Source organism: Musca domestica, unplaced genomic scaffold (genome assembly GCF_030504385.1).
Source record: "Musca domestica strain aabys unplaced genomic scaffold, Musca_domestica.polishedcontigs.V.1.1 9, whole genome shotgun sequence".
Lineage (NCBI taxonomy): Eukaryota > Metazoa > Arthropoda > Insecta > Diptera > Muscidae > Musca > Musca domestica.
Window position 1 is genome coordinate 8,487,212 of NW_026712435.1, and position 23,966 is coordinate 8,511,177.

Sequence of the window (23,966 nt, forward strand, 5' to 3'; positions counted from 1 at the left end):
GTGCTCGTGAGAAAATAATTTCTGATGCAGCCGAACTCGCAGGGGACGCAAGTATGAACAAGCTCAGCAGTTTATAAAGGTGTGGGAATATTATTCACCGGAATGGTTTCAAATTTGGTATTTGAAGCTCGAAATGGATACTACACCTTAAGACAGAAAATTGTCTGTGCAAGTTCACGTCTTCGCACAGCTCCGATATAACGGTACCTCCCTATATACGATATTTTGATGATTTTAGCTACATTATTCACCGTTTATTTCAAGTTTCGTATTTGAATATGGTACTGGCTTATGACAATCAATGCCTATGTAGGCCCACGTCCTATAGACCCCAATATAACGGCTATATTTGGTATTTTTAAAATTTTAACAGAATGTTTTAAGGATTTTATTTTTTTTAGCAAATTTGCAAATTCGTTCCAAATGGTGGAGGGTATTCAAAGTTCGGCCCGGCCGAACTTACTGCCTTTAAACTTGTTTTTAAATGCGGCCATCATATTTGAAGCTCTATCGGTGATGACATTTACAACATTGGTGAACTCGCAGCCAAAGTCAAATAAAATCTTCTTCATTTTCGTTCTTATGTTGCAGACTCAATACACATTAAAATAGACATCAACTTCTCCTTTATAATATCACGTTGACTATCACACAAAGTTGCAATATATATCTGGGCATAGTAGTTGAATGTGGGAGCAGGGTCTTTATGTCAATATTTTGGCTGAACAAATGACCGGTTTTTAGTATGAATTCCGTTACATTATGTAATTCTTCATCGTTTACAATATTAAATGGCCTACAATTGCCCACAAGCCACTGGACCACTAATTGTAAGCATTTCTTCTTTACCTCGTTATCAGGTTTAATTTCAACATTATAAGTTTCCTTATCTTTTTATATATTTGGAGCAATGATCTCTCAAAAAATTGATGCACAATTTCTGTTACATTTGTATATATTTTGCAGCTGCTGTAAACCACTGCATCTTTTAAAACTATACATTTTCCATCCTTTATACATATATATAGAAATATATTAAAAACTACATTTTTTGGTACTCTTTTTATTGTCGAATATTCGACACTTTTTATTATTACTTTGTATTGCACTTTACTTTGTCAGCCATGATCGATCCTTAGACAATGGCGCTCATGAATCAAAATGGGGGATGTTGTTGGTTGCCGTTGCTATCAAATACATGGCACATGATCAAAGACATAGAAGTATAAAGATAGGACAAGACAGAGTAAAATATGGCAACCCTTTGAAAATAACTCTGTTGTCATGATATCTTAGGTTAGGTTAGGTTAGGTTAAAGGATGTGTGGCTGTGTAAAAACAACAACCACTCCACTCGGAGACCTACTGGCCCATTGTGATCATCCTAGTCTAGAAAAAAGTGGAAGTGAGGTAAGAAAGATAGTTAGTGTAGAAAATAAGATTTAGAAGAATTAGAAGAGCTAGTGGGTTTGCGTCCACGGTGTAATCAGCGTGTCGTCCTTAGCCATTTTAGTCTTCTGGCTAATTGAAGAATGACTGCTGGTTCTGTTTCGGAGAGGCATGACAGGTCAGGCAGTAAGTGCTTACCCAGAAGCCTATGTCTTACTCCGATAAGGGTAGGACAATGACAGAGTAAGTGTTCCACCGTTTCTGTTTCTTCCTCGTCCTGACATAGCCTGCAGTATTCAGTGTCGTCACCCCCCCATTTTGAAGTCATGGCCTTTATGTTGCAATGACCTGTAATTAGGCCCACCACAAGCTTCAAGTCCAACTTCGTCATGGACAAGAGTGACCGTGATCTCCGTTCGGAGTTCACCGGCCAAATCTTTTTGGAGATGATGCATCCCCTTCCAGATAGCCAGTTCTGTTGAAATCTTCCAAGATAGTGTTTATGCAGAACTTGAAAGAAGTGGCATAAAGGTGGCTTCACTGAGCTCTCGATCTCTAGATCTACTGACTCAGATCCGCGTCTGGCCAATTCATCGGCAGATTCATTGCCAGATATGTTGCAGTGTCCAGGGACCCAACAGAGCTTGACAACTGACTTAAACTTTTCCAGAGCATTCTTGCACTCCAGAACAGCCATAGACTTGATTGTGAAAGAATTTAGAGCTTTTAGGGCCGCTTGACTATCGATATATATAGTCACCGGTCCATCCAGTTCGTTAATTCTATTATTCAGCAGTTCTATGGCCATTCTGACAGCAAATATTTCTGCCTGAAAAACGCTGCAATCGCTGTTTAGCCTGAAGGATCTTCGGATACTTAGGCTTTCACAGTAGACTCCAGCACCCGTTCCACTTTCCATCTTTGAACCATCAGTATAGACAGCTATACCGTCGAAAGGTGGCGTGCCACGGGACCAGATATCCCTGTTTGGTATGCGGATGTCAAGTAGATCAAAGCTGTGCCTAGGGAGTATATAGTCACTAGCTATAGCCTGATTACTTACGTTTTCCACATACTTAAGAATGACAGAGTGCCCGAAGGGTTGACTCCGCCATTGTCCCAATTCGTTGAGTCGCAGGGCACACCTAGCAGCTAGTTCCTCTACAAATAAGCCTAGAGGCTTTAAGTTGAGTAGGGTGTCTAGAGCGGATTGTGGCGTGCTCCTGACCGCTCCTGTAATTAGTAGCGATGCGACTCTTTGTACTTTGTCAATATTCTTGCTGAAGGTGATTTTCCCTAAGGAATGCCACCACACAAGTCCGCCATAGGTAAGGATTGGTCGGACGACTGACTCATATATTGGGGGTATTATAAGTTTGATTGGGCCAGAATTTATGTAACACCTCGAAATATTGGTTTCCCATATAGGAAAGTATATATGGATCTTCCTAGCTCGCCGAGCTGAGTCGATCTAGCTATGTATGTCCGTCCGTCCGTCTGTCCGTCTGTCCATGTTAATTTGTAATCACGCTACAGGTCGCAATTATGGCCCGATCCTTACGAAATTTTTCACGAAGGTGGGGTTAGAGTCAGAATAGAAGCCTATTTCTTTTGGAGATGATCGCCAAATGTTTAAGGGTTGAAATGGACCAAATACTGAAAAAATGTCGGATTTTGCAGTAGCTATACAGGTCGCAATTGTAGACCAATCGACGCGGAATTTCGCATGTAGCTAGAGTTTAGGGCGGGGAAGAAGCCTACTAATTTGGGTGGTCATCGGATAATATTTAGCGGGTAAAATAGACCATATCTTTTGTGTTGAAAAAATTCAAAATTTTTCATTAAGCCGCGAATATTTTAAATCCCGGCTAAATCACAAAGCCATGACAAGGTTACTTCTGATCTTTACATTGATGTTAACATCCATCAAATCGGATATATAGCAAAATATGAGCAATATATATGTCTATCAAAGAAGATATGCTTGAAAGATCTCTTATATGTCGAGAACGGCTGAACTGATTTCGACAGTTCTCATTAATTCAAAATGGCCTCTTGGCAGGAAAGAAAAAACGTCCAAAAAAATTGCATAAAAATATCTCTCTAAAGATGAAAATATTGATTTTGTAATATTTTCTCATATTTTTTCAATTTTGTCATATTTTGGCATATTTTCATTTTGAATTAAACATTTGGTAATATTTCTACAGCTAACAAAACTAAGTAGTTAGGATGTCAGGATATCATATACAGATAGCATTTATGGCCCGATCCTTATGAAATTTTGCATGGGGATAAGATGAGGGTCAGAATAGAAGCCTACTCTTTTTGGAGATAATCGCCATATAGTTAGGGGTTGAAATGGACAAAAGAAACTGAAAAATTGTCAGCAAGTCGTAATTATCGCCCGATCCTCACGCGCATTTGAATGGAGGTTACCGGACATTGCAAAAGCCAAATAGTTTTGGATGGCCATCCAAAAATATTCAATGTGTGAAATAGTTTGCCAACTTTTGTAGACAAAATATAGTAAAATGTCTGTATCTCATATAGATGCGTTTTAGTCAAAAACCAATAATAAAAATTAATCTTTTGCCACTTCTGAGAGATTATAGGTCTTTGGGAAATATTGGTTCCAGATCTAGGAAGACCATTTACGTGCAACATCTACCAATAAATTGGAAATGAGCAAATTAGTTTAAGTTGCTATTATTCGAAAATTAGAGAACGAAACCTGATGGTTTTCTTTTATTATTTGTCACAATATCTTGTGGAATTCTTTCGAGTATCTCGCCTATATAAACTGTATTATTTATTATAGTGTTGTAGGGTATTCAACGGTCGGCCCCGCTCGACTGTAGCCTTTGCTTACTTGTTCAAATTTTTATTATTTATTTTGTAATTGTGGTTAACATGTCTCTGCCATGAGCTGTTACTCTTTGCATTGTAGACACAAACCATTTGCTCAAAATGCATTTTGTCTAGTCTTTACCATTTTAGGTCTTTGACATGATTGAGTAGACCAAGTCAGTGTGTCGAAAAAAGCATAATTTATACAAGATGTCTTGTGTTAGCCTTTAGTATTCATACTGATGCAGTTACCGCTATTATTAAATGTTTTTCAATCGTTTGTTCTCTCATTTCAATGATAGAAGTACACAAACAATACGATTGTATTAATGTACTTTGGCTGTAAGTTGCCGAGTTGTATCGTTTGCGAACGAATCGCCATGAAAAGTTTCCAAACGTTTACTGTACGAAATGTTTACTGGTACATTTAGAGTTGTCAGTCTAAATACTTTTTTTATCCTTTTCCATTATATGATGGTTATAATATATGGACAAAAGTCGTGAATTCTAACTTAATATTAGTTTTAACATTATTTGCAATGAGCTAATATGAAATTGAATGTTTGCAATGAGTACTATAATGTCTTGTTTTCAATGTTGCGTCATTCAGCAGAGTACATTCATCAACTCACTACGATTACACTCCACATAAAATTCTTCTACAAATCACAATTTTATGATGATGTCAAAGAATATTCTTCATCAAAGTTCATTTATGAGTGTCCCAGGAAAAGAAATCTCTATTTCGATTGTAAATCAAGAAAAATTTTCGATCAATGTTGCCAAAAGAACGAGATAACATTTTAAATTTTTTTGATCAATAAAAGAGTTTGCCCTCGAGCCCGAAACTCTATTGCTGCGTTCATCCACAACCCTAGTCCTATCAAATCCATATTTGCAGCCAATTCGGCAAAGGTGATCTAGATATTTCGCGCTTTTACTGAAAATAGATATTTTGACTTCAAATGGAACGTTTTAAATTCAGCGAACGAAAGTAAACTATATGAAAGTTTTGCAATCGTTTCTCCAAACAAACCCGATATTAAAATAAGGGGACTAGTTTTTTTATTTAGTACTGTTTGGGTAGATGAGTGGAAACAAGAAAGCAATATTGGAAACAAAACAGTACAACTTTTTATAAAAGGAGTTTAAATTTGTTTTAAAAGATCAAATCTTCGACCAAAATATGTAAAATATATAAAATGCAACGATACCAAGGAATCTTAATAATCATCCCTTCTATTTACAAATTTTCTTTCATAATTATTTAAGTTTTTCTTGTAATTATTTAATGTGTTGTATAATGTAGTCTATACAAAAGTAATAATAGTGTCGAAAACAGTGAGTCCACGTAACGAAAAAATGTCCACCTCAAAAATGATTCCCATAGTGGGAAAGTTGAAGTTAGTTCCAATTTAAGTCTAAATTTTGTGTAAAAAATTTAAAATTAAATATTATTCTTATATTTCATTAAATATAAATATTTTATTGCACTATGAAACGAAAACTAAGTACCCATTCTTATATTTCCAGGAAATCAATCGTAGCAACCGTCGTATTATGAAACAAACATTTGTCTCGGACGTTCTACAAATTCCCGATCATATTGCCGAAGATGATGACGAATTGAAAACAAAAACTATATCGACAGCAGCCAAGAAAACTGTAACAACGCCAAAGAAGCAGTTAGCTGAGAGTAATTCCGAAGAAGACGATGAAGAAGATGACTGGGAAAAAATGTACGATGAAAATGGCGAATGCCTAGATCCAAAAATCATGCAAGAACTGACGGCATCGGTGGGCAAGTGTAAAATTGAATTGCCAAAAATGGATTACAGCGTAAATCACTTTCGAACTTTTATCACCTTTGTACGACATTGTTAGTTAACTGGCTTTGCATCTTTTTTATTTAGGCCTTTTTAACCAAACAATCTATATTGAATGACGAGGAATTCCCACACGTTTTGGAGGTGTCCAATTTTCCAGTGGAATTTAAAAATCAGGACTTGTTGATGATTTTCTCTCAATACAAGGAATCTGGGTTTGACATCAAGTGGGTCGATGACACACATGCCTTGGCTGTGTTTAGTAGTTCTCGCATTGGTATGTTGGAATTAAATAAAATTGAGCTATTTTTTTTTTGTAACGTATGAGTAACGTTTTATCAATTTTTTAGCTGCCGAAGTCCTTACCATGGGACACCCTTTTGTGGTGTTAAAGCCATTGGCTGAGGCAACACTTGAATCTCGTGTAAAGGCTAAGAAATGTGCCGCATCATTACAGCCATATCGCCCCCGCCCCGAAACATGTGCAGCACTAGCCCGACGTTTAGTAACCGGGGCCTTAGGAGTAAGACTTAAAACTGCCGCTGCTGAGAGAGAAAATGAAAAACGCGTTTTGCGCGAAGCCAAAGGTGCGTTTTCCTTTTGTATTTCGATATCTAAATCTAAAACTAGCTTACATCCCGTCGTCTGCGTATCTAAACATTTTGAAGGGCAAATTGATTTATTATCTATCTTTGGGATTTCTTATGCTAAGTTCACATGGCTCGTGATTTGCTCTCTATTCCCTGATCGACCATTAATTAAGAAATATCTACTTAATTCCCCACACAAAATTTGCTGAGCGAACAAATGGTCTGTACCAGAACTGCAAAAATGTAAAAGTTTTAGCTACGATAGCTAATTTTCCCTTTATGTTATCGGCAAAAATTGCAAAACTAGTAGAGTCTTGCAGGTTCTGGAACAGAGCAAAAGATTTTTGTTCTTCATTCCATTCAAATCACTCTCAGAAATGAGATTGATTGCGTGCCATCCCCAACAAATGAGAGCATTTATCGAAAAAATATATTATGACATTTAAAAATTGAAGAATTTAATGAAATTTTAAAAATTTTCGGGAAAACTGGAAATTATGAATGAAAACTACTATGTTGAATGGCGTATGTGATTGAAAGTGCGATGAGAACATAGCATTAAAAACATGTTAACATGCACATAAAATGTTGGCCAAAATAGTAGCGTAATTTTTTGCTAGTTCGGTTCAAGGAAATCTCTACCATGAATTGTCGGGGCGAAGAAAGATTATTGTTCTTTGTTCCATTCAAATCACTCTCAGAACTACCATGAAATGTGTGCAATCACTAAGCAAAAGATTTTTGTTCTTCATTCCATTCAAATCACTCTCAGAAATTAGATTGATTGCGTGCCATCCCCAACAAATGAGAGCATTTATCGATAAAATAAATTATGGCATTTCAAAATTCAAATAGAAAAATTTTAAAAATGTTCAGAAAGACTGAAAATTATAAATGAAGATATAATGTTGAATGGCGTATGTGCATTCAAACGAAAGTAAATTTTGCTGTCTCTCTCCTCCGAGATACGCTTTTTGTTCACGAGTTGGAATTTCGACAGAAAACTAAAAACAAAAGAGGCACTTTTTTCAAAAATTTTGCATCGACAAAAAAAGATTGACAAGTTTCTCTCCAGCAAAAATAATAAAAATAGGTAAAAAACTTTTTAAGTAAAAGGTTTTATGTTAAAACAAGTAAGCAAAGGCTACAGTCGAGCGGGGCCGACCGTTGAATACCCTACAACACTATAATAAACCATACAGTTTATATAGGCGAGATACTCGAAATAATTCCACAAGATATTGTGACAAATAATAAAAGAAAACCATCATGTTTCGTTCTCTAATTTTCGAATAATAACAACTTAAACGAATTTGCTCATTTCCAATTTATTGTTAGATGTTGCACGTAAATGGTCTTCCTAGATCTGGAACCAATATTTCCCAAAGACCTATAATCTCTCAGAAGTGGCAAAAGATTAACATTTATTATTGGTTTTTGACTGAAACGCATCTATATGAGATACAGACATTTGACTACACTCTACAACGAAATAGTCAGAAGTGCGTCTTTCCTGTATTTGTGAATTTTCCAAAAAGTCACTGGAATCGACATTTTCGTATTTTGTCTACAAAAGTTGGCAAACTATTTCACACATTGAATATTTTTGGATGGCCATCCAAAACTGCTTGGCTTTTGCAATGTGCGGTAACCCCTATTCAAATGTGCGTGAGGATCGGGCGATAATTACGACCTGCTGACAATTTTGCAGTTTTTTGGTCCATTTCAACCCCTAAATATACAACGATCATCTCCAAAAAGAGTAGGCATCTATTCTGACCCTCATCTTCTCCCCATGCAAAATTTCGTAAGAATCGGACCATAAATGCGATCTATATATGATATCCTGATATCCTAACTACTTAGTTTTGTGAGCTGTAGAAATATTACCAAATGTTTAATTCAAAATGAAAATATGCCAAAAATATGACAAAATTGAAAAAAAATATGAGAAAATGTTACAAATCCAATATTTTCATCTTTAGAGAGATATTTTTATGCGATTTTTTAGACGCTTTTTCTTTCCTAACAAGAGGCCATTCTGAATTAATGAGAACTGTCGAAATCAGTTCAGCCGTTCTCGACATATAAGAGATCTTTCAAGCATATCTTCTTTGATAGACATATATATCGCACATATATCCGATTTGTTGGATGTTAACATCAATGTAAAGGTCAGAAGTAACCTTGTCATGGCTTTGTGATTTCGACGGGATTTAAAATATTCACGGTTTAATGAAAAATGTTGAATTTTTTCAACACAAAATATATGGTCTATTTTACCCGCTCAATATTATTTTTTATTTATTTATACCAAAATTGGTAGGCTTCTTCCCCGCCCTAAACTCTAGCTACATGCGAAATTCCGCGTCGATTGGTCTATAATTGCGACCTGTATAGCTACTGCAAAATCCGACATTTTTTCAGTATTTGGTCCATTTCAAACCCTAAACATTTGGCGATCATCTCCAAAAGGCTTCTATTCTGACCCTAACCCCACCTTCGTGCAAAATTTCGTAAGGATCGGGCCATAATTGCGACCTGTAGAGTGATTACAAATTAACATGGACAGACGGACGGACGGACATACATAGCTAGATCGACTCAGCTCGGCGAGCTAGGAAGATCCATATATACTTTCCTATATGGGAAACCAATATTTCGAGGTGTTACATAAATTCTGGCCCAATCAAACTTATAATAACCCCAACACATAGTGTTGTAGGGTATAAATACATCGCAATGTTTAAGATAAATGTACTAAAAACCAAAAAATAATAAAAAATAGATACAGTCGTGGGAATTATAAACGTACGCATAGACTTGACTAAAATAAAACATACGCAATTGAAGTGCCCCTCGGTTTTATTTTAGTCAAGTCTATGCATATGTTTATAATTCCCACGACTGTATCTATTTTTTATTATTTTTTGGTTTTTAGTACATTTATCTTAAACATTGCAATGTATGTTTAACATAAAAACTTTTAACATAAAAAGTTTTTTACCTATTTTTTATTTTCTAGTTTTTGTTTCGCATTCTGTTTAATTCATATTTTATATTTTTGTACCATTTTGTTCCCACGAGTAATTGACATTTAAACGGTTGACAATTTTAACCACCCTAACGCCACACAATCCTTAACACGATACAAAATCTTGACTTGAAGGCTGGATTAATCAGATACCAGAATTACAGATGCAATTTCTAAATTTAAATCTTATTATTACGCGCCATTTAGTGGCTGCGCCATCTTAAATATTGAACTTGTATAGTATAATGTATTCTTCTTGTCATGCCCTTTTGCTGATACCCATATTGGTGGAATTGATAAAAAATTGTTATCAGACATTTGGTAGCGGCCGCCATCTTGGATTTCAATTTTTATAGTATATTGTATTCTGCTTGTTAAGTCCATTCATTTGATACCCATATTGATAAGATTGATAAAACCTACGTTATCCGCCAATTTGGTAGCGGCCGCCATCTTGGATTTCAATTTTTTATATTATATTGTATTCTGCTTTTTGAGCCCTTTCATTTGATACCCATATTGATGGGATTGATAAAACCTACGTTATCCGCCATTTTGTAGCGGCCGCCATCTTGGATTTGTAATGATAATGAATAAACATAATTGTAGTGTTATCAAAATCCAAAGTGTATACAAAATTTCAGATTAATCGGTTGTCAGGAAGATGGTGAAATTTGAATTACTAAATCTGAACCAAGAATAAATAATAAATAAAACAAGTAAGCAAAGGCTATAGTCGTGCGGGGCCGACCATGTGATACCCTACAACACTACAATATGTTAGAAGCCCCCTTATGTCCAAATCCCAGATATTACCCTCCGCATTTTGACCAGGGACATTTGCCCAATATTTACGCACTCCGTCGGCTGTTAGTTATTGTGGTCCATTTTACAGCTAAATATAATCCAATGGTCATCCAAAATGCTGGAATTCTTCCCTGTCCTTAACGCTCTTCTCAGGCGTGTCGAATGGCTTTAATTGTGTGATTCATTTGAACCCCTAATATTTTGCGATCATCTCTAAAAGCAGGAGGTCCCTCTGTATTTCCAAATTTAGACTCATCTATATGATTTTCTTGTCTACGATATTTGGTTATATTCGTCAACGAAATCCGCATGGAAAGCCAGAAGTTCGCCTTCTGTGTATTTAGGATATCGCCTAAGTAAGTAATGTTGGTATTTTTCAGAGAGAAATAGTTGTCCATTTTACCCGCTGTCCTAAACTCTAACTTCATGCGAGTTTTCGTGTCCTTTGGTTTCTATTTATGACCTTTATAACGGCTGCAAAATCAGGAACATTTTTAGTTGTTGTTCCATTTCAGCCCCTAAATATATTGCAGACATCTTTGAAAACAATAGGCCTAGCCCTTCTGAGCCTAACCCTACCCGTTTCGTGAGGATCGGACGATAATTGCAATCTGTATATAATATCCCCAACTTGTGTTGTAAGGTGAAAAAATATTACTAAATATACACTTCAATATTATAAGTCAAATTGAAAAAATCGCATGCGATAAAAAATATGAAAAAATAAAAAAAATGTCACAAAATACTACAAAATCTATATTAACATCATCACAGGCGTCTTTTTTGCATTTTTTTTAGATTTTATACTTTTATGCAAAGAGGGCATTCTGAATTGACATTTGTCAAAATCGGTCCAGCCATTCTTGAGATATAAGCATTCTAGCTAACATCCCCTCCCGTTGTATATACACATTGTACATATTTCGCTATATACATCCGACATATTTACTATCGGCATCTACGTAACGGTCAGAATTGACCAGTTCGTCTATTTGTTATTTCTTCGGGATTAAAAATATTCGCGGTTTAATCGAAAATTTTACTTTTATTTAACACAAATGTTATGGTCTATTTCACCCACTAAATATTACCCGATGACCATCAAAATTGGAAGGCTTCTGCCCAGCCCTAAGCCTTAGCGCCGTGCTAACTCCCGCCTCGATCGGTCTATAAATGCGACCTGTAGAGCAACTGCAAAATCAGGAAATTTTTCAGTTTTTGGTCCATTTCAACCCCTAAATATTATACGATCATCTCCAAAAACAATAGGGTTCTATTCTGGCCCTAACCCCACCTCCATTTTCAATTTCGTGAGGATTGGGCCATAATTACGACCTGTAGAGCATTTACAAATTAACATGGACAGACGGGCGAACGGACATACATAGCTAGACTGATTCAGCTCGGCGAGCTAGGAAGATCCATATGTAATTTCCTATGTGGGAAATCAATATTTCGAGGTGTTACATAATTTTTGGCCCAATCAAACTTATAATACCCCCAACACATAGTGTTGTAGGGTATAAAAACAAACTGGGTGAGCAAAATAAACCTTTTAAAAAACAGACAACACACAAAAATATATTCAAAACGTCAATATATACAGAAAAGGGTCAAAACATGAATAAATATTGTAAAATAATGATAAAATAGCTATTTAGAGGAAAAGCAATAATTTCTTCTATTCATATTAATGCGAATTTCATATGTTTCATACAAATTCCAATTAAAATCAACAAAGAAACATTTAAAAAAAAAGCAATTATGTTACTATGAACTACAAATCGTGGCGTAAAACGGGTTAGGTGGTGTACTTAATGAGAAAGAACATAGCATTGCTTGTAAAAATGTACATAAGACACTCTAGCCCTTCTTCCGAAATTATATTTGCCATAATAAACATGCATTCCAATATATCGTTAACTTATTTTATAAGCCAACTGGTTTTAATGATGTTATTCATTGCGGGCCCTTTTGGTGCTCGAGATTGAAACTTTACATATGAGTAATAAATGAATTTGAAACATCAAAACCAAATACTTTAAAATATCACTCTTGATTTTAATAACAATAAATTATTATCTTCTCATATTCCAAATAAAAGATATGAATACACCATGTCACGTTTAAGGTACAAAAAATTGTCATAGGAAAAGAAACATTTATTTTCTGAGGAATACATTTTATTATTTTTATGCTCAAATAACTTTTATTCATTTCAGAACGTAAATTACTTGCTGCCAAACAACGAGATGAAGCTTGGGAAAGCTGAAAACATTCTTCAACTATAAAATAGTGCAATGGAAAATAGTGGTAGCTCATGATGATATTCTGCCATCCATTTAGTAATAAAAGTCTTCTTGATAAGTAGTAGAATAAGTCTGTGCGCATATGTAATATATATATATATATATATATATATATATATATATATTAGGTGAATAATTACATACATTCATGTATGATATTTGGCTTAAGTTTATATAATTGTGTATGTTAAAGTTATTGTGCAAATGAAATGTAAATTCGATCATTTGAATTAAGTTTCAGTACATTTTTCATAAATAATCTCATTTTGGAAGAATTGCATAAACCATTGTTTAAACACACTGTGAAAAGGAATACAAAATTATAACAACCATTTATTGTCTTCTATTTATTTTACAATTTTTTTATTTACTTACAATTGTACAAACGAAAACTGTATGAACATTTTAAATAATATTATGATCCAAAAAGTGCATATACAATAAAAATTATATAAAAAGATAAAAATCATGTTTTGTTTTTCTGGAAGAATTGCTTATTTGGGCTACTTTTTAAATTGCGTATCGCAGTCTGAATACATACATTGTAGAACTGGGCGAAAATAAACACTTTTTTGCAGTTTTATCCACAGATATCAACCAGGCCACTGATTTGTACAACAAACGAAACCTTTTATCAGACATTTCACAAAATGTCACGAATCTGAATGATTTGAATTCCATAATTCAATTTGTTTTTGTTTTGGCTTTTTCAGATTCCGAACGAAAATTAATTTTGTTAATTTTTAATTGAGGCGCAATCTAATGATCACTATACTGAAAAAAAGAGATCATTCTTACCCCTTGACCTACCCCATTTTGGAACATTTTGGAAAATTCCATATGGGTGGTTATTACATATTTCCGATAAATAACAAAATGATGTTGTCGGACAAATAAATCGTTTTTCGTTATTGGAAGTTTCATTTAAATATGAACTGTCTAATATGCAAAAGGCATAATTACAGAATGTAGAACAAAACTACCCCCTATTGAGCCATGGGTCAGACCATGGCTCAATAAGAAAGGTTGCTGAACTTCAAATAAACTATAAAAATGCAACTCTTGTGTCAAATAGTTTTTTAAATATGCAACAGTAGGCTTTGTTTATTTTTATTTTTAAAAACATTATTATATTGGGAAAACCCCGCGAAACAGGAATGGAATTTCGGGGTTATTCCACAAGATAGAATCTAAAAAATAGGATAATACAGTTTGATCACAAAATTGTACAATTTGTTATCTATTTACGTCGAAAATTTGCATTTATTTTTTATTCAAAGCAATACACACACCATGGTATAATTATTACAGGTAACAGCAAGTCCCAGCTGATTTGACTCTATAGTAATACTAGTGTCAAACTAGATATGACGTTTTGTGATTTAATTCCATTTCTTGATATACCCTTTTTGATATAAAATTTCACTGCAGGGCAAAGTGAACATATTTTTTGCCTAATAATAAAAACAAAACCGCCGTTGTACTTAACAAAACGACAAAGGCGATGGTTCGGAATTTTTTTGCGGTTAAGGAACAGCGACTCCACGTTAGATAATATATTCGTATATTTCATGTTTCCTAAAATTGTAAAATGTAGAATACTTTATGTATGTATGCTGTTTGGTTTCAACTTGAAAGGTAGTGTTGAGAGATTAGGACTAACAGCTAACAACTATACATTCAGGGGAATGATGTGAAAGCATTAAATATTTTAAGAAGTATTCTTCTGCATTTTCAATTTAATAATCCATATTCCAAAAATGTATTTTTTTTAAAATTAAACTAATTTTATGAAAATTAATTATTTTGTTTACATTTTTGGACACATAACTCTGGCATTTGCATTACTTACAAAAACAAATTTGTATGTGGCTGTTGTTACGATTGTTGTACAACAACACTTGCTGTTACCTGTATTATCCTACCATGTACACACACATACACAATATGTTTATATGTTTTGACAGAATAAGGGCACCAAACGAAAAAATTGTATTTGGCGGGTAACTTTGTTCTACCTTCTGTAATTGTGCCATGGGTCACCATCTCCCCTTTATCTTTTAACGTAAAGTGTATTGAATTCATGTTGCCATATTTGATATTGTTAATATGGCAATAACAGCAAAAAGTATTCGAATAAAAAATGGATAACGCAAATAATATATTTTATATTAAAGAACTGAATTAAAGATTTACTTCACGAAACTAATTGCAAATTAGTTTTGTTTATTGAAGATGACATATCTGTGATAAAATTATTTTTTTTTTTAAGGAAAGATGTAATAATGAAAACCCGGTTATGTAAATATAAGTAAAGTAAGGGATAAAAACCGAACTATAAAAAACTATAAAATATATAAATAGGGGCCATAAAAGAATTAAGATAGGATAAACAGAATCGAAATATGACTACCTTGTGAAAATAACAACAACAAATAATAACAACAATGTGCAAAAACTTGGGAAAGATCTGTGAATAGAAAATTGAAACCGCATTTTTGATTTTCCAAACTTTTATTAGTCATTTTTTTCTGTAATTGTGGTTTTTAAATTAACATTCCTCTGTCATGAGCTGTTACTCTGTGTATTGTAGACAGAAACCAATTGCTCAAACTGCATTTTGTCCTGTCTTAACCATTTTAGGTCTTTGACTGGTTTTCAAGAAAAAATAATGTGCCAACACTTTGTTAATAATTTGCTTCGTCAATTCAGCTGGGTTTTGCTGCCATATTGTAATAACCGTACAATTAGCAGAATTAAAGAGGTAATATCATTTGCCAATTCAGGATAGCAATACTTTTTTATATTGGAACTCACCTATCATTTTCCAATCATTTTAGTATTATTTCCACAATTATTTACATTTGGCAACGTTGAAAATATTTATCCGTCTGACTTCCGAATTGAAATGAGTCAACCGTACGAAATTTCAAAGTTGAACAATTTCAACATTGAAAATTGAACAATTTTGTGTGTAGAAAATATAACAATTAGGGGAATTTTGATAATTATCAAATTTTAAAACGTTAATTGTTGGTAGGTTTTATGATAAAGACAATGGTAGAATCAAGGAGGTTAAGTCATGCAATCATATGTTTACAATTTTTTCAAAATTATTCATTTGCCAACATCTCATTGTCAAAGTGTATACTTTTAAATCCATTTTGCATACACAAATCAGAGATGGGAACCTGTTTTTATATAGTAAAATGTGACAAGTTAAATTATAGAAAATGCGGAGATGGGTATGATTATTTGACCATGATATAAAATGGCGTATTTAGGTAATACGGACGTTCAAAACATTTTACCATAGTGGGAAAGTTGAATATTTGTGTACACTCCGTCGAATTTCAGGTACGGCTTTTAAAGTTGAACAATTTCATCTTTGACAATTGAAAAATTTCTTCAGATGTGTCTTGAAAATAGAAAAAAAATAATACAAAAAATGTGAAAATTTGTAGTTGGAAAATACAATAACTAGGAGAATTTTGGAAATGATCAATTTTTACAACGTTATTTGTTGGTAGATTTAAATATATGTACCTGACGTATTTTGGTAATATCATGGGTAATACAGAATACCCAAATATTCAACTTCCCCACTGTGGTAAAATGTTTTGTAAGTCCATATAACCCAAATACGTCATTTCCATGCCGACTAGTATCTTTCTTCTTCAGTAGCATAACTTATCTAAGTTTGGAAAAGAGAAACTTCCAATACATTTAGTACTCCACTGAATGTAGACTAAGCCATTCATACATCATAATATTTGCCTACAACTTTTTGTTACCTGGGCAGCAGGTACTTACGGGTATATGTGAGCATTTTTAAGAGATATGTATATCAGGGCTGCTAACTGGTTCTGAACGAAACAATTTTTTCTTAAAAAGAACTGATCTATGAACCAAACCGTAGTCTATAGAAACTCTTGAACACATGGTACAATGAAATAAAGGTAACCTCATTTCAAATTAGCATTCCCAACTCTGCATTTTCTGTAATTTACCTTGTCAATTTTCAATGCATAAAAAACAGTTCCCATTTCTGATTTTGTGTGTATACAATGGATTTATGAATGAAAATTTTGACAATAAGATGTTGCCAAAGGTATTATTTTGAAAAAATTGTAAACATATGATTACATGACTTTACCTTCTTAGTTCTACCATGGGTACAATGAAATATAGGTAACCTCATTTCAAATTAACATTCCCAGCTCCGCATTTTCTGTTCTTCAGTTCCCATCTCTGATTTTGCGTGTATACAATGAATTTATGAATATTGATTTGACAATGAGATGTTGTCAAATGTATAAATTTTGAAAAATTGTTAACATATGATGTCATGACTATACCTTCCTAGTTCTACTGTGGTTGAACCGATTCGATTTAACAAGTTGTGACACTAAATTATGATTTTGTGTTGTAATGTGAACAATGCTTTATTAATTAAACCCTTCTTACTCCAAATGCGACTCTGATGTTCTAATATAGTGATATAGTGTTGATCTGGTACATGGTAGAATAATATAGGTAGACGCCTTAACACAGCTGCTGGGACAATGAACTGTCAAACCAATTTTGAAATTGAAAATTTTTAATGAAAAATTATTTAAATTTGTTAAAATTGTTGAAAAACGCGAATTGTAATAGCCTCCGACTGACGTAGTAGAAGAAAACATAATTTTTTTTGACATATCAATGCTCCCAAGTGTTGATGCATCTACCTGTATTCTTCTGCCATGATCTGGTAACATAATAAAAATTTAGTTGCGCTGATATGGTATCGGTCGTTATCCGACTCCAGAAGTGGTTAGAAGACAGCGGATTTCGCAGAATTGTTGATTTTATACTATAGGACATGCATTGTGCAGAACTAATAAAAGCATGTAACGTTTCAGGCTTATCTCTGTCAAAGTTCATTGTGTTAATCGTCTTGATAGATCAATTGTCGGCATAAACATAAAAAATTGAGCGGAGGGCCAAAATTCAAGTTCTGACATCGGCGATAAAAGAGTTCTTCGTTCAACTTAACAAACACTAAGGTACAGATTAAATTGACATACAACATCGCCGTAGCCATTAAATAGTTTGATCACCCGTCTCTGGGGATCTTCGCATTCCCTGCGAACAAAACACTGACTACGGGGGCTGTTCCCCTAAAACAAAAAAACAAACACGGAAAAAGAAGAAAAATAGAAAAAAGTTACGGTGCAGGGCCTAATAACCCAGTAGCAGCGCTTGCTTGTGATCCAGTCACGCCTTGGCATCTGCGGTCTAAGATATTGCTACAAGCACACAGCCTCTGTCAGATTCAAGATCAAGAAGATGAGAATCGGCCTAGACGATGAATCCAAAAGTGACTGCAAAAGTCAAGGCAGAAATCAGCGACTCTCAAGAAGCCCGTCAACTGGAGGACCAATAATCGAGGTCGACCAGAAAAGGCTTTATCGGAGCGAGGCGGCACCTCAAGAGCTGCCGGCAGGCTCCGCGAGACAGCTGTTCTACCTTACACATATGTCATCAACACCGGGACCCGACGCACACATTTTAAACTTGGTAGTATCCTCAATGTCCTCGAACAGCATGGCATGGTAGACCGCAACAAAGGCCTTTGATAGATTAAGAGCCACCACTACAGTTCTATGGCACGGACTGTTCTGGTTGAGTCCTCGACTGATATGTGTGGATATGGCGTGCAATGAATAGCTTTCTCTAATAGTGGGGAGGAGTAAAGCCTCGAGAGTCTTTGCTACTGGCGACGAAATTGACCTGTATGATTCGCCTTTGCTGGCATCCTTGCCAGGCTTCAGTAGCGGGACCATCCTGCCCATTTTCCAGGCTTCGGGAACTATGTGGGTGGCTAACGACAGGTTAAGAACTTTAGTTAGATACTCAACTCCCGATGTGTCCAGTTGCTTCAACGTTACCATTGATATACCGTCAGGGCCCAACTCTTTGGATGACAGCGTATCGGATGACATTCGCAACATCACCCATCGTACACTGTGGAGGTACATCCTCGGCAGGAAGGGCTCTTATACGACGTAGTACTCTTCGCCTCCCTCTATCACTCTCGGAGTGCTCGACAAAGTGGGGGTTAAAATGGCCAGCGCACCTCTTCGGATCAGTCACCATTAAGTCGTTAAATATGACTGCTATCCTATCATCCTTTTTCCCAGGGTTCGAGAGTGACTTTACCGTTACCCACAGTTTACTTCAATCGGTTTCAATGTTGCAACACTTCAGATGGTCTAGCCACTTTTTTCACATATGCTCTTGTACCAACATGTTGACTTCCACTGTCAGTTCAGTGACTCTGGGATCAGTGGTGTTAATACGCCGGAGCTCATTCGCTAGTCCCGCTGCCTCTGCTGGGAAATTTGGTCTTACTTCGGGTATTCGACCAGCAGGTATATAGCGAGCGGCTGCAGCTTTGATGATGTCACGGAAAATCCTTTTTGCTACCCGAACATCAGAAGGGTTGGGCAGTTCTCTGAAGCGAAGGTTGGTGAACTCTCATAACTCAGGCCAGTGGGCTTTCCCATGGTTAAGGAAAGTGCGGCGTTCGGAGGTTATAAAATCGAGCGATCTGCTGATGGAGACGATTATCGGGAGATGGTCTGAGCCAAGAGAAATTAAGGGTTTACCAAATCAACTCATTTATCAGACCGGGTGACACAATGGTTAAATCCGGCGAACTGTGACACTCTCCTCGTTTACCGTGCAAAATGTGGAGCAGTCAATCTGCTCTGCTAACGCTGAACCCCTCTGGTCATTACCCATTCAAAAAATCCACTATCTCATCAATTTTACCACGGAGTCCGTTGCAATTAAAAGGCAAGAATGATGCACTGCCCGGAACTTGAACAGCAACATATGGCATTAGGTGCTGTGGTAAAAGTTGTTGTTGTCGAGGTCATGGACTTACTGGGAACTACGTTGGTACAGAACGATGCAACATAGTCCCTAACACTATAGTCTCGCAACCGGGTTAAACCGGAAAAATTCCTAAAATGTATCCATCCTCCGCATCCATTACATCGCACCAAGACTGATCTGTGTTAGATGATGTTTTGGCAAACCGTTCAGAACCATATTCCGGGGTTTTCATTAATCCCGGCACGGACCAAAAGATTCCGGAGTAAGCACACCGGCTGTTCCAGAACTTTAAGAATGTAATAATTTTTAGTACAATATCCGATTTTTCCATTATTATATCGAAAAAAAAAAACAAAACTAGTACTGGGGCTGGATTCTTGTTCTATGAAAATATGAAATGAAAAATATTTCCTTTATAATATTTCTCATTTGACATTTCTTTCCTCTATAAAAGTTTTCATTTCACATTTTCATAAAACAAGAATTGAGGCCCTGGTTCTGGAAATTATTAAAATTATTACATTCCTGCAATTCTTTGTGGTTGCTTTTAAATTATATTTGTTGTAGTTTTGATTCAACCTTCTACAGCGTTACCTAAAATTCGACTCACTCGGTCGATGTTTTTCACCATACAATTTAGACACATGTATTTATTGCTCTGTTCCAGAAACTGCAAGAATCTACTATTACGTACAAAAGAATTTCTGGGGAGGTTGAATATTTGTGTATGTTATTATAGTTGTGTTCCAGAACCTACAAATTAGTACTAATTAGTACTAATTCTGCTACAACGCGTTCCCGTACTCTAAAAACTAGCAAAACTTGCAGCTCTCTCGAGGAAAAAATGGCGCTGAGTGGTGCACATTTCTGCTTGTTTTAGCTACATGAATTTGACCGAGCAGAAATGTGCAAATTGTGAATTTGACATTTAATTGACAGGGCTAACAAGGTTGAAAAATGTATTGATACATTTCAATGTTCCCGCGTCATAATAAAGAAATGATCAACTTAAAAACTAAAGGAAAAACTAATATTTGTAGTGCAAAAAAAAAAGGAAAATATGGAGCACTTTTGGATGATTCCAGTAGTGAAAAGGTCTGGCTGAATGATGAATCAGATTATTAATTATTATTATAGATTATTAATTTTAACGTATCGTCTTCAATACTAATTTTTTTAAATTTTGGCGTCCGTTTCAGTAAGGTTTCACCAGTCCGATTTGGACTGTTTACTCTTGGAATTTTGAATTTTGACATTTTATCGCATTTCTGCTAATTTTCCGTTCGCTTATTTTTTGAGCACACCTAATTGAGAATGACATTTCGAACTGTTCTCTCTTCTGCTAGTTTTACTACTAAAAAAGTACTGGAACACAACTTATATGTTGAAAAAGTATGTCATATAAGCCACAATTTCTGACAGACCAGGACCGCAAAATATCGAATTTTGTCACTAAAATGCAGCCGCACAATATCTCAAACATGCTTAAGTTATATAAGAAAATTTCATGCAAACATCTGACATACAAGTTTTTCAAAAATTGTCAATTGATAATGGCATAATTATCACATGGTAGGATCAAAGGCCAGCTGATTTGACTCTACAGTATTAATAATGTCAAATGTTTTGTATTTAATTCCATTGTATACCCTCTCCCATGGTATGTAGGGTATATTAATTTTATCATTTCGTTTGCAACACCTCGACTTATACATTTTAGACCCCACTGTTTTCACCACCAAACTGGTTGACATTTCTTGTCTGGGTGGTGTTCGTTATCGCATTTACAGAATTGTCTACATCTAGGGTTGACGTTAAGACTAAATTGTCGAAGCGGTGAAGTCTATATATGGCGTTAGTATCTTTGCTGCCCCATTGAAAGTGGTGAACGTTGGCATCACAACCGATGATAAGATGCCCTTTGCGACCTAGCTCCGTGAGCAGCTTCTCTACCTCGTGGCCGGGGGTCGGGTCACCTCATACGGCAGGTAGAGAGATGAGGATCCCGGAGGGTTAGTCTCCAATCTGTCAACTGTCATGAGGGATAGGACAGCAGCTGCTTTGCAGTTTAATCTGCATGATGCTTTGCTAGTCGGAACCGAATAAAAACCAAGTTCCGCTTCTTGGTGGGAGGATTAGACTCCGCGGGGTCAGCATCCGACTTCCGGAGTAGTCCTTGATTGCTTCACTGTCACTTCTGTGGTGGTCACAGAGTCCGCAACGGAGTGATAATTCACGGGTGGGTCCTCCCTTTCGTTGATAACAGTTGGTAGGGGAATGAGAGCAACCTGATCAAGAAAACAGCTCGGTAGTTTTCTTTTCTTTTCGAATTTTCTAACTTCCTTGAGGTTCATCTTAATCAGGATTCTCTCTTTCTCCGTAATCTGTGCGGGGTCCCGGTCCATAAACTTTTTACAGGTTTTTTTATGACCATTTGTAACCCCACTTTGCTTTTGCCTCTTTCGGATCGATTCCTTCATGTGTAGTAAGGTTGCTGGCAGCGTTACTGCCAGCTCCTATGTCGATTGCGTCTTCCCGATGGAGGACTAAGGCATCGGTAACGGCAGTTCTGGAACAGACTAACTGTAATGAAATTACAAAAAAAAAATTGTATTCAGGTGATTGCTATGCAACATGGTATAATTATTACAGGTAGCAGCAGACACCAGTTTCAATTTGAACATTTTTACCCAGTAATAGAAAAAACGCTGTTATACTTTACTTTTACTTTAGAGCAACAGCGATATTGCGGAAACTTTTTTTTCGCAGTAAAAGAATAGCAGCACCACATTAGGAAATATTGTGATATGTTTCATGTAAAATGTAGAATACTTTATGTACATTTGTTTTCAATTTCCACGATTTTCTAGCGATTGCTTGAAGTGTTGAGGGATTTGGACCTACAACTAACAACTGTACATTCAGGGAAATTCTATGAAAGCGTTAAAATTAAATATTTTATGAATATTTAATAGATTTTTATATCTTTTCGTATACGACTTCAATCTGAGGTTATTATAATATGCGTTTCCAAAAAAAAATTGATTCAGAAATTTCAATTCTAAAAGTAGATTGACAGTTTATTGTTCCAGCAGCTAAGTCGATGCGACTACATCTATTCTTCTGCCATACTGTGCCCCATCTTGCATTCGTTTTACAATGCACTACTACTACAAATACAACTCGACAATCACAACCAGGATACAATAAAAATGTATGGAAAATGTGCTAGCTGATTACAATTTTTTCTGAGTGTGCCCGGCTTCTGCCAATTTTGTGGGTGTATTTATTTTCTTTTTTGAAAAATAAAAACAGAAAATATTGAAAATTAAATTTAAATATTAAACATTGAATTTAAATATTAAACTGTTATAACAAAACAATATGTATATGTATTTTGACAGACTATAGAAAAAATTATTTGATATCAATAGAAAGGAATTACTTAGAATATAGCCTGTTATTGTACCATGATTTCATGACAAGATGATTAGCCGCAGTAAATGGAGTCCAGCCATGTTGCTATAGTTGGGCTATGGTAACAACCATGGTCCAAGTATTAGGTCCACCTATCAAGCCTGCTGACTGCCAATTGTAATGCATTATTGTGATTGAAATCACAGAACAAATGATTAACAAATAGCCAACAAATGCTCTGTTCCAGAACCTGCAAAAATCTACTATCATAAAGGGAAATTGATTATCGTTGTAAAAAATGTTACATGCTTGTAGTTATGGAAGAGACCATGGTAGAAGAATATAGGTAGATGCATCAACGCTTGTGAACATTGATATGTCAAAATTTTAAAATTGTTGTGTCAAAATTAAGTAGATTTTTATATATTTTCTTATACGATGCAAATCGGAGGTTGTTACAATATGTATTTCTCAACAATTTTTACAAATTTTAATAATTTTTAATTCAAAATTTTCGGTTTGACAGTTCATTGTCCCAGCAGCTGTGTCGACTACCTGTATTCTTCTACCATGGAAGAGACCAAAAGTGTAAACAAACACTGCCTTTACACGGTGACATTTTTTAACCATGCCATTTTTTTTTGTTGGTCAAAGGTGTAGAGAGACAAGGATAGAAGAAAAAATGGCACGATGAGCCACCGCACAGGGTTACATGCCATTTTCTTTGCATTTCTCTTTTTGCTTCCACTGCCTTTACACGGTGACATTTTTTAACCATGCCATTTTTTTTTGTTGGTAAAAGTTGTAGAGAGACAAGGATAGAAGAAAAAATGGCACGATGAGCCACCGCACAGGGTTAC

The 23,966-nt window shown here is 35.4% G+C and overlaps 1 protein-coding gene across 2 annotated transcripts in view; it reads left to right on the forward strand.

The window, feature by feature from the left end:
* The window catches only part of LOC101887451 (ras guanine nucleotide exchange factor P), a 44,033-nt gene extending 30,763 nt beyond the window's left edge, over window positions 1–13,270 (forward strand). For both annotated transcript variants that reach the window (XM_005181732.4, XM_059131908.1), the window contains exons 6-9: window positions 5,772–6,077; window positions 6,152–6,341; window positions 6,415–6,651; window positions 12,718–13,270. In XM_005181732.4, coding sequence (XP_005181789.1) covers window positions 5,772–6,077; window positions 6,152–6,341; window positions 6,415–6,651; window positions 12,718–12,767 — 783 coding nt within the window. In that variant the 3' untranslated portion in view covers window positions 12,768–13,270. The remainder of the gene's footprint in view (window positions 1–5,771; window positions 6,078–6,151; window positions 6,342–6,414; window positions 6,652–12,717) is intronic.
* Window positions 13,271–23,966: the final 10,696 nt, after the last annotated feature.